This window comes from Scophthalmus maximus, chromosome 20 (assembly GCF_022379125.1).
Source record: "Scophthalmus maximus strain ysfricsl-2021 chromosome 20, ASM2237912v1, whole genome shotgun sequence".
NCBI classification, from domain to species: Eukaryota; Metazoa; Chordata; class Actinopteri; order Pleuronectiformes; family Scophthalmidae; genus Scophthalmus; species Scophthalmus maximus.
This window is the reverse complement of record NC_061534.1, coordinates 587,501-600,000: the sequence shown is the minus strand read 5'-3', so window position 1 is coordinate 600,000 and position 12,500 is coordinate 587,501. Positions and strand designations below refer to the sequence as shown.

Sequence of the window (12,500 nt, the reverse complement as noted above, 5' to 3'; positions counted from 1 at the left end):
TCCTCTTCCTCCTCCTCCTCTTCCTTCTCCTTCTTGTCCTCCTCCTCTTCCTCGTCCTCCTCCTCTTCCTCCTCCTCCTTGTCCTCCTCCTCTTCCTCGTCCTCCTCCTCGTCCTCCTTGTCCTCTTCCTCCTCCTCCTCCTTGTCCTCCTCGTCCTCCTCTTCCTCCTCCTCCTCTTCCTTCTCCTCCTTGTCCTCCTCCTCCTCTTCCTCCTCCTCCTCGTCAACCTCGTCCTCCTCCTCTTCCTCGTTCTCGTCCTCGTCCTCGTCCTCTTCCTCCTCCTCCTTGTCCTCCTCCTCATCCTCCTCCTCGTCCTCTTCCTGTTGACGATGTGCGGCATGTGTTAATATGAGAAATGTTCCGATCTGCCGTCCGGCTGCAGAATGTGGAGTGTAGGTGAGGAAGTGGAACTCAGAGGGAGGAGACGAGTACCGGTCCAGGTCCTGTAGCTGAGAGCAGACGGATTCTGTAACTGTACGAGCAGCGTGGTGATGAAATCAAACACCCCACGACGTCTGAACTGAAACTCCTCTGTACAGTAGTTTGATGTGTCGGAGAAAGTTCGATCCAGGATTAGAGGATGTGATGATAATGACCCACAGTGATGGAATGTGTTCTCATGAACGAGCTTGAGCCTGCGTCCTCGCGTCTCCGCCGCCGTGATCTCCTGTGTTATATTAAAGCTGTGTTGAACCTCAGGCAGGGTCAAAGGTCAGGGGTCAGGGTTCGTTGTAGACTCAAGTGAACATCAAGTGACAACTTCTTTATGACCTATATCACAATGAAGAATATATTGGATCATCACTTGATCTTTACAACGTCGACGAAGGTTCCTCTCTTCTTTTCCGCCACATTTTTAAATATCTGCCGCTGTAGGAGGAAACGGAAAACTACCAATCTACTGTTCAACCAATCACGTCGCGATCTCTCATCAAGTACAACATGGCCGCCGCCAGAGCTCCGCCCTGTCTCGTGTCTGTCAACCACCTGACAACGTGTCCACGATGGGAGATGCGCGACGAATAGTGAAACTACGAAGGAGACGATCGATCGTCTCCGCGTTGAAGCGTTTGAACCACTGGACTTCAGTCCATCTTCAAGTGACAGGGATCAGAACCTGCCCGTGACCTCTGTGACCTCAGACATGTGACATTTGTGCTCAGCAGATTCTTTGTCGCGTGACAAACGCTCGTTGGTCCTCGATGGTCAGTCCACAGAGCGACAGGCTGCAGCTCGGGACCAAGTCCAGCTTTCGTTTTGGTGCAGGATGTGTGTGTGTGTGTGTGTGTGTGTGTGTGTGTGTGTGTGTGTGTGTGTGTGTGTGTGTGTGTGTGTGTGTGTGTGTGTGTGTGTGTGTGTGTGTGTGTGTGTGTGTGTGTGTGTGTGTGTGTGTGTGTGTGTGTGTGTGTGAGAGGCTCAGTCAGTGTGTGAAACTGAGTTGTCAACATGAATGTGTGTGTGCAGCAGCAGCCTCACATAAAACTCTTCAATGCACAAACAGCCTCATTAATGTTAGAGGCCGCTGACGTCCAACTGTGTGTGTGTGTGTGTGTGTGTGTGTGTGTGTGTGTGTGTGTGTGTGCGTGTGTGTGTGTGTAATATATTCATTATGTCTTGATAAACCCGACACACTCGGAACAGACACGAACCCGGTATCGAGGGGGATCTGTGATGTCACTGTCTTCTGGAAAAGAGGCGGAGCCTAACCGACGGCAGCCAACCGCTGTTCATGTGGTTAATGACCTCATTAGAAGTTCACTTCTCGCTTCTCGCTGCTGTTTTCTGTCTCAGGATGTTTTCACCTCTTCACACTCTCGTGGCGACACATGAAGCAAATGGTGCCGGCTGTTTGTTTAAGGGAGCGAGTGTGTGTGTGTGTGTGTGTGTGTGTGTGTGTGTGTGTGTGTGTGCGTGTGTGTTTGTGTGTGTGGTGTTTGACATTGGACAGTTATTGAGGTCTCACAGGTGAAGACTCTGTCTGTCAGAGGTCTATGTGTCGACATCATCATCAGCATCATCATCATCATCCTCATCTTCATCCACTCAACAGCTGCAGGAGTGTGAAAACACAGTGTGTGTGTGTGTGTGTGTGTGTGTGTGTGTGTGTTGTGACAGTGCTGACAGTTTCCCTTGAGAAGTAAATGATTACTGGATCATTAAATAGATTTAATATTAATCCACAGCAGATGCAGAGGATTTATGATCATCATCAAACCTAGAGAGTCGTAACATCAGAAAATTTGATTAAATCAAACCATAAAACACACGCACACACACACGCACACCCACTCAGAATCAGTCACTAAATATGACAGAAACATATCAAATATGTTTCATCATGATCCACGAACGCGGGGGAAGAGGGGGACAGTAACCGCTCACTTTCACCTGCGTCCCGTCGTCTTCTCGTGTTTCTAACGTTACTCCCTCGTCTCTGTGTCCCAGTGATTGGTCCACGTGACGTCATGTCTTCGTCCCCTCGCCGCTGCGTCCTGCTGCTGATGTCCGGCCTCCTGCTGCTGCAGCTTCCTGCGGCTCGGCCCCGACCGACCGCCGACGACCCGGACGCAGGTAAACGTGGATCTCATCATTCTCTGGACGCGTGAACAAACAAACCTACAGACGATTCATCTGTTAATCGATTGATTGACAGGTGATTGTTCACGTGTGGAGCCTGTAACAACAGAATGAAACTCAAGTGTTTATTGGTTCTGTTGAAGAATCAGAAAAACTTTTCTATCGTATTAAACATAAAAGCTACTTGAACCGTTTGATCGATACAACAAATAATCAAAATAGTCGTCGATAACTAATCGATTAACTGTTGTTGAGTGAAGACGTCGGCGATGGTAAATGTCAGTCGATCGATTCAGTAGTTGATTGTCAGAAAGATAATAACTGTTTTAAGAATTGATGAATGGTTTCAGTATTTTGTTTAGACAGTTTCTGATGTTCCAGATGTCCAACCGGAGGACTTTCTTCTTCTCTTCGTCGTGCTTGGAAACGTCGCTCTAGAATCCAGGAGTGGTGGTTGACGTTATGTATTTAATATAGATATATAGATATATACATGTCTTTGTCTGTAGACTCGTGTTGCAGCTGCTGAACCGTGTGTTTTGTGTCTGTGCTCGTCTTCTGTCCGAGGCGTCTCCCTCACGTCTGATCTCTGATCTGTGGTTCTGTGGCTTTCAACTCTGCACAAAATATCTTATAAAAGTTTCCCGATGAAGCGAATGTCTTTTACGGGAAAGTGACTTTTCTCTTTGGCTTGTTGTTTGGCTGCGGAGCATCTGAAGCTGGTTAAGGGCCGATGGCTGCTGGTTCTGGTTCTGTAACTCAGTCTGTGTGTGTGTGTGTGTGTGTGTGAGTGTGAGTGTGTGTGTGTGTGAGAGTGTGAGTGTGTGTTTGAGTGTGTGTGTGAGTGTGAGTGTGTGAGGGTGTGTGTGTGTGTGTGTGAGAGTGTGAGTGTGTGTGTGTGTGTGAGTGTGAGTGTGTGTGAGGGTGTGTGTGTGTGAGTGTGAGTGTGTGTGTGTGAGGGTGTGTGTGTGTTTGTGTGTGTGTCTGTGTGTGTGTGTGTGTGTCTGTGTGTGTGTGTGTGTGTGTGTGTGTGTTTGTGTGTGTGAGGGTGTGTGTGTGTGTGTGTGTGTGTGAGGGTGTGTGTGTGTGTGTGTGTGTGTGTGTGTGTGTGTGTGTGTGTGTGTGTGTGTGTGTGTGTGTGTGTGTGTGTGTCACAGCCGCTCAGACTCTGTTTCAGATAATCGACTCTGCAGAAACACGAGACCGAGTTCTTCAGGAAACCTTCTGGTTCTCGTTCCAGACATCTGGACTCCGGCTGAGGGCCCGTCTGTGTGACTCTGTTTGTTTTTCAGCCCATAAATTCTTGTTTTCCTCTCGGTGAAGAACACGTGACATTGAAACTCTGTGCTGTCGTAAACAGAACCACCTCCACTGACTCTTTCTGCTGCTTCTCTCTGAGGCCGAGTCCAGTTCTCAGAACCTGTTTGATGAGTTGAACAGAAGCTGCACATTTATACACATAGTCTCAGTTCCACAGTCACTGTGTGAGTGTGTGTGTGAGAGTGTGAGGGTGTGTGTGTGTGTGTGAGAGTGTGAGTGTGTGTTTGAGTGTGTGTGTGAGTGTGAGTGTGTGAGGGTGTGTGTGTGTGTGTGAGAGTGTGAGTGTGTGTGTGTGTGTGTGTGAGAGTGTGAGTGTGTGTGTGTGTGTGAGTGTGAGTGTGTGTGTGTGTGAGGGTGTGTGTGCGTGTGAGTGTGTGTGTGTGTGTGTGGGGTGTGTGTGTGTGTGTGTGTGTGTGTGAGAGTGTGAGTGTGTGTGAGGGTGTGTGTGTGTGTGTGTGAGAGTGTGAGTGTGTGTGTGTGTGTGTGTGTGTGTGTGTGTGTGTGTGTGTGTGTGTGTGTGTGTGTGTGTGTGTGTGTGTGTGTGTGTGTGTGTGTGTGTGTGTGTGTGTGTGTGTGTGTGTGAGTGTGTGTGTGAGTGTGTGTGTGTGTGTGTGTGTGTGTGAGAGGGAGGAGGTCTGTGATGTGGCCTCGTTCCCAGTGAGCAGGGCTCAGAGGTCGGAGGTTAATCCTCTAACAGGTTTCATTGTCTGTTGGAGGGAAGTTCAGAGACTCCCACTGAGAATCCTCTTTCACACACGACCTCAGTTCTCTCAACAGATTTTAATCCTCTCACGTCTTCCGTCTGCAGCCGACGCAGTGAAATCGTCCGAAGACGAAGAAGACGACGAGTCGTCGTCAGAGGAGAACAAACTCTCTGACGAGCTGTCGACGAGCAACGAGAAGCTCCAGCGTAAGACTCCTCAGACCTTCTCCTTGTCCGTCCGTCTCGTTCTGATCCTTTGGGTTGTAACGGTGTCCGTGTGTCTCCTCCCTCGTCAGCGCTGCCGCCTCAGTGGGTGACGCCGGACAAGATGGAGAAGCAGCTCCACGCCGTCCCCGCCAGTCGCACCGTGAAGTTCCGGTGCCAGGCGACGGGGAACCCCGTTCCCTCGCTGCGCTGGTACAAGAACGGGAGGGAGTTCAGGAAAGACCAGAGGATCGGAGGCTTCAAGGTTCGTGTTTTTAAACCTCGGTGTGGAGAGAAAACCACAGAAGACAGATCAGTTGTTTGAATTCATTATTTTCTTTATTTCCTCTTTCCTCCAGATCCGAGACCACATGTGGACCCTCATCATGGAGTCGGTGGTTCCGTCGGATAAGGGAAACTACACGTGTGTGGTGGAGAACGAGTACGGGAGCCTCACACACACCTACCTGCTGGACGTGGTCGGTAAGAGCTCCTCGTCCTCAGAGTCGCGTCGCGGTGAAAACAGAGGCTGGAGACGGAGAACGAGTGTTTCATCTCTTCATCGGGTCTTTCTGCAGAGCGCTCTCCTCACAGGCCGATCCTGCAGGCCGGGCTGCCGGCCAACCAGACCGCCGTGGTCGGGAACGACGTGGACTTCGTGTGTCACGTGTTCAGCGACCCGCAGCCTCACATCCAGTGGCTCAAACACATCACGGTCAACGGCAGCAGGGAGGGGCCGGACGGACACCCCTTCGTCCTCGTCCTCAAGGTGGGTTCAAGGTTCACCGGAGGTTTCATCTGTCAAGACGTCTAAACCGTCCAGCTCTGATTCTATCTGTAGTTATATCTTCAATCTGTAGTTTTTATCAAGGTGCGTTTCATTCGCTGGCCTGTGGGTGGCGTCACATCTTGTGTGCATGTGTCAGTGTCGCATCAAAGCAGTTTAAAATGGACTTTTGAAGAATTAAACCACAGAAGCTACTTTCTAAAATGATTTAGAACAAAATAAGTTAAATTAGATTATTACTTTCTAACTGCAGGTGGTTTGCAGCTCAAGTTGTTAGTGGAGGAAATGTACAGTAACAACACCTCTGGTCCTGAGAATGGTTCAGAGACCAACCAGTAAACTTTGAACTCGTGTCTGAGGAGAATCAGACGTAAAGTTAGTCTCTGGATCTTTTGTCTTCAGGAGATAAAGTGATTTCTGGAGACGTCTGCTGTGATTCATGGACGCGTGTTTGTTCAAACCTTCACCAGCGGCAGCGGTTTTGAGCTCGTCTCCGTGTCGCACGACGCTGGCGGCCATCTTTGTTTTCCTTCTCCAATCACAAGAATGTCTGAGTACATTGGACATCTGACAACTGAGACAGAAGAGTAGATTTCAAACAGAGTTATTTACTCACAGCTGCTCCGTCTGGAGACTTTTCTAACGTGACTCCAGGAATTAAAGGCTCAGTTTTCCTGTAAACACACAAAGCTTCTGTTTACGTCACTGATTATAGATCCTGTGGAACATGTTGAATTCATTTCCCTCCTCAAGACACATTCGTCAAACTCCATATTTTATTCATGCGTTCGTTGTTTACGTCTTGTTGGGAGCTGCAGTGTTGCAGGGACACGGATTCTGCCGGCGGCTTTGTTCACAGAAACGTCGCTTCCTGACACAACTAGTAGAGAAAATCTCTGTAACGAATCTTTAGCTGCCGGTAGTTTACACAAAAATCCAACTTTCCACAAATAGATCATAACTAAGTTCTCCGGTGGATCCGAACAAAAGGGTGAACACAGATTTCCCAGGGCATTACTCATGGATCTAGATAAAAAAACAACTTCGCCACGCGTCAGTGTCCCTGGTCTCTGTCCTCTGGAGAGAAGTTCACTGACGTTCTTCGTTCTTCTTCTGTTCTGTTCCTCTCTCGCTCAGACGGCAGGTCTGAACACGACGGACAAAGAGATGGAGGTTCTGACTCTGAGGAACGTCACGCTGGACGACACTGGCGAGTACACGTGTCTGGCAGGAAACTCCATCGGCGTCTCTCACCACTCGGCGTGGCTCACGGTCGTGAACGGTCGGTACAGACGCTCAGAAGCTGAAATAAATCACTGACAGAATCGATCCACTCGACTCTCTGTTGACCTGACTCCTTCTCCCCCTCTCAGACCTGCCCCCCTCCCCCCTGCCCTCTCAGACCTACCTGGAGATCTTCATCTACTGCCTCGGGTTCTTCATCATCATCATCCTCACCGCCACGGCCGTCATCTGCCGACTCTGCTGCTCCCCGAAGAAGAGCGACTTCAGCGGACAGCTCGCCGTCCAGAAATTAGCCAAGAGCATTCCTCTGAGGAGACAGGTAACACGTCTGACTTTCTGTTTCCTGTTTCCTGTCCACGGATCGTGAAGTACGACCCTCACACCTTCTCTCCCGCGTCTGTAGGTGTCGGTCGAGTCCTCGTCCTCTCTGCAGTCCGGCATGTGCCTGATGCGTCAGTCTCGTCTCTCCAGCGCGGCCACCACCATCCTGGCCGGAGTGTCGGAGTACGAGCTTCCCTACGACCCTGTGTGGGAGCTACCTCGAGATCGGTACGACGGCTCAAAACAATCTTTCCATTTGCTGTCAAACTGACAAGCAGACCAAGTACGCTGATCCAGATTTCTGAGTTCTGACTCAGAGGTCTGCGATCTGATCCAGAGGTCTGAGGCAGGAGTTGATATAAATGGACTACTGTCTGTAACATGACAAAATTCTTTTCTTCTCCATCTCTTTCCCTCAGACTGACGCTGGGGAAGCCTCTGGGCGAAGGCTGCTTCGGTCAGGTGGTTCTGGCCGAGGCTGTCGGACTCGACAAGAACAAACCGACGCGTCTCAACAAGGTCGCTGTGAAGATGCTGAAAGGTGAGCGACGGACTTTTCATGTGAACCACGTCACGTTAGTACGTTAGTGAAAAGAAAACGTCAAACTGGAACACGAGGCTGATTGTGGTTGTGGGAACTTGTTGTCGTGTGCAGCCGACGCCACGGAGAAGGATCTGTCCGACCTGATCTCTGAAATGGAAATGATGAAGATGATCGGAAAACACAAGAACATCATCAACTTGCTGGGAGCCTGCACGCAGGACGGTGAGTGTGAGCGTCGTGGTGTCCGTCAGTTGGTGGTGATGTTGTTGTGCAGTTGTTATAAAGTCTCAAACCTGCTGCCGTCCCAGGTCCTCTGTACGTGGTGGTGGAATATGCCTCGCAGGGGAATCTGAGGGAGTTCCTCCGCGCTCGGCGACCGGCCGGCCTGGAATACTGGAGCGACACGCGGCTGACTCCTCTGGATAGCCTGGAGATCAGGGAGCTGGTGTCCGCCGCCTACCAGGTGGCCAGGGGAATGGCGTACCTGGCGTCTAAGAAGGTTTGTCTCCACAGCCTCAACGTTCACACAGTTTTCACAGACGAAATATTAAAATGTTCTAAACCTTCTTGTCTCCTCTCCACTGCTCAGTGTATCCACAGAGACCTGGCGGCCAGAAACGTGCTGGTCACCGAGGACAACGTGATGAAGATCGCCGACTTCGGTCTGGCTCGAGACGTCCACCACATCGACTACTACAAGAAGACCACGAACGTAAGGCGACCGGAAGATCCAGACCTTTAACAGAGTGAAAGAGTCAGTGAAACGATCCGAGTGACACGTTACATGTTCCCACAGGGTCGTCTGCCGGTGAAGTGGATGGCACCGGAGGCTTTGTTCGACCGCATCTACACACACCAGAGTGACGTGTGAGTATTTGATTACTTTACCGTTTAGCTGCTTTCACCGTTTCCCAAAGTCCGAGGGGACGTCTTCAGATTCCTTGTTTTGACTGACCAACGGCCTAAAAGCAGCAATCCTCACTTTACTGGAAGCTTGAACTATTAATGAAAAACAATCCACACCTCTAGTTTTATGATTTATGAGACTAAGAGAAGCTTAAATCACATCACAACAACATCAAACTTCTAATCAAACAGTCAACAGGTCTAGCAAATAAAGTTGGATCTGAAATAGGTAAGCTCCAGATGGATTGTTAACGTTGTTAATGTTCCCGCTGCAGGTGGTCCTTCGGTGTGTTGCTGTGGGAGATCTTCACCCTCGGCGGGTCTCCGTACCCCGGGGTCCCGGTGGAGGAGCTGTTCAAGCTGCTGAAGGAGGGACATCGCATGGAGAAGCCCCCGGCCTGCACCCAGGAGCTGTGAGTACCGGCTCACACCTGTTCTTTTTCACACCATGTGACCACGTGTGATCTGATTCACACGTTCACGGCTTTAAGTGCGTCAGTTCACACCTGGCACCAGAATGTTTGTCCACATGTCTCCGCTGAAGGTCTTCACGGGTCCAAACCAAAGGATCTTGACCTGGAATCCAAGTTTTATATAGACGGTTAGATCCAGGCCGGTTCCTGTTCTGGTCTCTTGGGTCCTGATTGATCCATTAAGACCTGACCGGGATCTGACAGCTGATCAGATTAGCAATTGCTAACGTTAGCAGCGAACAAGTCTTATTATTTAAAGAGCGACACTCAGACGAGTCAACACACACACAGTACCGTAGTATAACCTGCTCGTCTCCACCTGTTCCCCAGGTACCTGATGATGAGAGACTGTTGGAACGCTGTCCCGTCTCGCAGGCCCACGTTCCAACAGCTGGTAGAAGATTTAGATCGAACACTTTCTCTCATGGCGAACCAGGTAAGTTTGATTCCTCTAGTCCTCTCTGAAGAGTTTCATATATATTTATTTCAAACAAGAAGACAATACATATTTAGAAAACAGCCTCCAATCCTCAGTTTCTGTCTCCTCAGGAATACCTGGACTTGGCCGCCCCCCTGGTCCAGTACTCGGTGGTCTGCCACTCGGCTTCGCCTCATTCCCATAACTCCACATAGTCGCCATGGGAACGTTTTCCCTTTTCCTGCATCACCTTCCTCCCCGTTTCCTCTGCTGTGGCCGGCGCCGCCGGTGCCGGCGTCGGCACAAGTCCCCGACGAAGCTGGTCGGGAGGAGGAGGAGCTCACACACGAGCCGCTTCGCCTGATGTGAAGAACAGCTGGACGGAGCAGGACCGCGAGATTCCCCCCGACGAGGCCTCAGGAAGAGTTCAGCCTCCAACTGACGACGGACAGAGCTGGTCCCTGTTCCGCACATCGCTGCTCTGCTCTAATAATAATGTTCAGTGTGAATATTGTAAATAATAGTTTGTTTTATATGGACGACCAAACTGGATTTATCAGAGAAACATATGGAGCCCGACCGGTACGGAGTTCTGGTGCCATCACTGGTCACGATATCAGCAGATATGCTTTTTTTTTTAAATGAATTCCTCAGATGTCGATATCAAACCCAAAGAAAGGAAATATAACAGAGACTTGATATTTTACAGTTTAACCATAAACTTTATTATAAATAACTATAAATAGAAACTAATCACAAATATATAGAGCTTGAATGTAGAAAACAAACACATTTGTTTACGTTAAATATAAACATAAATGCATCTTTTCTGCTTTATTCTGTAATAGAAAAGTTTTCATATCGACATGAAATGTCTGAACGGCTCATATCGATAACTCGGTCGGGCTCTAGAAATATGACATGAACGATATAATAAAAAGGGAAAAATAGATTCTAAAAACAAACAAATGAATAAAATTCAAAATTACTCATAAATAAATCTATAAGTCAAAAATAAAAGCCCCTCGTTTCCCTCTGGGATTAAATTATTGCTTTTTATTATTTATAGATTTATTTTCTTGTGCATTTTATTCATGAAGGTTTTTTTTTCTCAGTGTATTTTCTACATTTGTTCTGTTACCAAAGATGACGCCAGTGTTACAGCTGAACGTTGCACTTCTCCTCCAGCTGCAGTTACACAGATACTGAATGTGTATAATAAGTTGATTAACAGTATTAAAATCCTTCAAGTTTTGACTTTGGGTTGAGATGGTGTGCTGTGATTCTTGTGTCTGGAGCAGGAGGGTGGGACAGAGACGACGTCCACATTCAAAATATAATAATCAGTCATTCACGTTTTTCTCTCTGATACAAAATAATCTTTTAAAAGTTTAAAAATCGTCCCCCAGTTGTGATAAATGTTCAAGAGCAGCAGCATCATTTGTTCCAGAAACAACAAAGTTCTTTAACCTTGAAGAGTAAGTCAATTTAAACCCGACCTTGATCTTGACCTTGAAACTTTTGCGTTCAAACCTTGAGTGAAGCTGAGGTACGACGAATGTCTGACATTTAATTCAAACTCAAGGACGTGACGCTGCTGAGGAAACTCCACGGAACAGGAGACTGGAGATTTGAGATTTGAACCTTTACTGGACTTTGTTCTAAATGTTTCCCAGTTTGCCAACTGGAAAGACGACAAAGAGGAAGAGATGTGGCTGTTTTCCCCCGTGTGTGTGTGTGTGTGTGTGTGTGTGTGTGTGTGTGTGTGTGTGTGTGTGTGTGTGTGTGTGTGTGTGTGTGTGTGTGTGTGTGTGTGTGTGTGTGTGTGTGTGTGACAGAGTGTGTGTGTGTGTGTGTGAGAGAGTGTGTGTGTGTCTGTGTGTGTGTGTGTGTGTGTGTGTGTGTGAGAGAGTGTGTGTGTGTGTGTGTGTGTGTGTGTGTGTGACCTTGGAGACGAGGAGAAACGATCCCAGTGTCTCCAACAGGAACCGAGCGCTTGTTGAATTCATGTGTATGTTGGACATGAAGAGATGAATTGTGGGAAGAGAGACTTGGCCGAGGCCTCCAGCTCATCCATCACACACACACACACACACACACACACACACACACGTGTTTCCTGTGGACCTGCAGGTGAAATACATCTTGGCGTCTGTAGCCGCTGGCTGACATCACAAACTTTAACCGATGTGTTTATTTTTTCTGCAGCTGAATCAGTCGAACCTCCTCTGGCGTCCAGCTCCTCTCGCTCCTTCCTGAGTTCCGACAGGAACAACATTTGGTTTTCCCGGCGGAGACGACATTCTCCGACCTCCTCCCCCCAAAAAACTGTCAATCAACCTCCAGAGAAAGTTTTCCTGGTGGGAAGAAGCTCCCACAGCTCCTCAACTGCTCTGAGTCACCAGCCGAGTGTCTGTCAGTTGTTGTTCAGACAATCAGATATTTCCTTCTGTTCACTTTGAATAGTCAAATACGACAAATACCACAGACAATCAGTTGAGTTCCAGCAGACGACCTGTCAGCACGAAGACAAACACGTGTCAGTGACTCTGAGGTTCTGTCGTCCCGACTGTCTGATTCCTCGGCTCAGTGGTCGAGCGGCAGCAGTGAGGAAGTGGGGGGGGGCTGATGGACGTTAATGGGCCGTGACACGGAGGCGAGGAGCCATTAGACAGATGGTGGATGAGTGAGTGTCACTTCACACTTTACGCCTCTGAACCAACAGGTCCGGACAAACAACAGGAAGTGATCACGCTGTAGAGATTCTCTCTTCTGTCACTTTATAAAATACCTGTTTGTTCCCAACCTGCAGGTCAAAGTGGGAAACTCTTTGTCGTGACCTTTTCACCCGAAGGTTCAGAACATGAGACGGACGTCTGGTTCCTGTGAGTCGACCGGTCGATGGCGGCCGCAGAAGAACAAGAGTCAAAGGTCAGACTGTTTCCTGAGGAACGTTCGTCCTGATGTTTCCTTCTTCAGACTTTATTCTCTGTCACGTTGCT

General features: G+C 48.8%; 2 protein-coding genes across 2 annotated transcripts in view; both read left to right on the top strand.

Moving 5' to 3' along the window:
- Window positions 1–235, top strand: part of LOC124849742 (basic proline-rich protein-like) — a gene marked incomplete at its 3' end in the record, with an annotated part of 1,564 nt that extends 1,329 nt beyond the window's left edge. Inside the window, exon 2 of the mRNA XM_047329623.1 lies at window positions 1–235. This exon is cut by the window's left edge and continues 1,279 nt beyond it. Coding sequence (XP_047185579.1) covers window positions 1–235 — 235 coding nt within the window.
- The window catches only part of fgfr1b (fibroblast growth factor receptor 1b), a 14,072-nt gene extending 3,306 nt beyond the window's left edge, over window positions 1–10,766 (top strand). The window contains exons 2-17 of the mRNA XM_035608795.2: window positions 2,446–2,571; window positions 4,706–4,807; window positions 4,897–5,069; window positions 5,164–5,287; window positions 5,383–5,573; window positions 6,729–6,873; window positions 6,965–7,155; window positions 7,240–7,385; window positions 7,577–7,698; window positions 7,813–7,923; window positions 8,010–8,200; window positions 8,291–8,413; window positions 8,498–8,568; window positions 8,883–9,020; window positions 9,411–9,516; window positions 9,630–10,766. Of these exons, the coding sequence (XP_035464688.2) occupies window positions 2,466–2,571; window positions 4,706–4,807; window positions 4,897–5,069; window positions 5,164–5,287; window positions 5,383–5,573; window positions 6,729–6,873; window positions 6,965–7,155; window positions 7,240–7,385; window positions 7,577–7,698; window positions 7,813–7,923; window positions 8,010–8,200; window positions 8,291–8,413; window positions 8,498–8,568; window positions 8,883–9,020; window positions 9,411–9,516; window positions 9,630–9,713 (2,124 nt within the window). The 5' untranslated portion in view covers window positions 2,446–2,465 and the 3' untranslated portion in view covers window positions 9,714–10,766. The remainder of the gene's footprint in view (window positions 1–2,445; window positions 2,572–4,705; window positions 4,808–4,896; window positions 5,070–5,163; window positions 5,288–5,382; window positions 5,574–6,728; window positions 6,874–6,964; window positions 7,156–7,239; window positions 7,386–7,576; window positions 7,699–7,812; window positions 7,924–8,009; window positions 8,201–8,290; window positions 8,414–8,497; window positions 8,569–8,882; window positions 9,021–9,410; window positions 9,517–9,629) is intronic.
- Window positions 10,767–12,500: the final 1,734 nt, after the last annotated feature.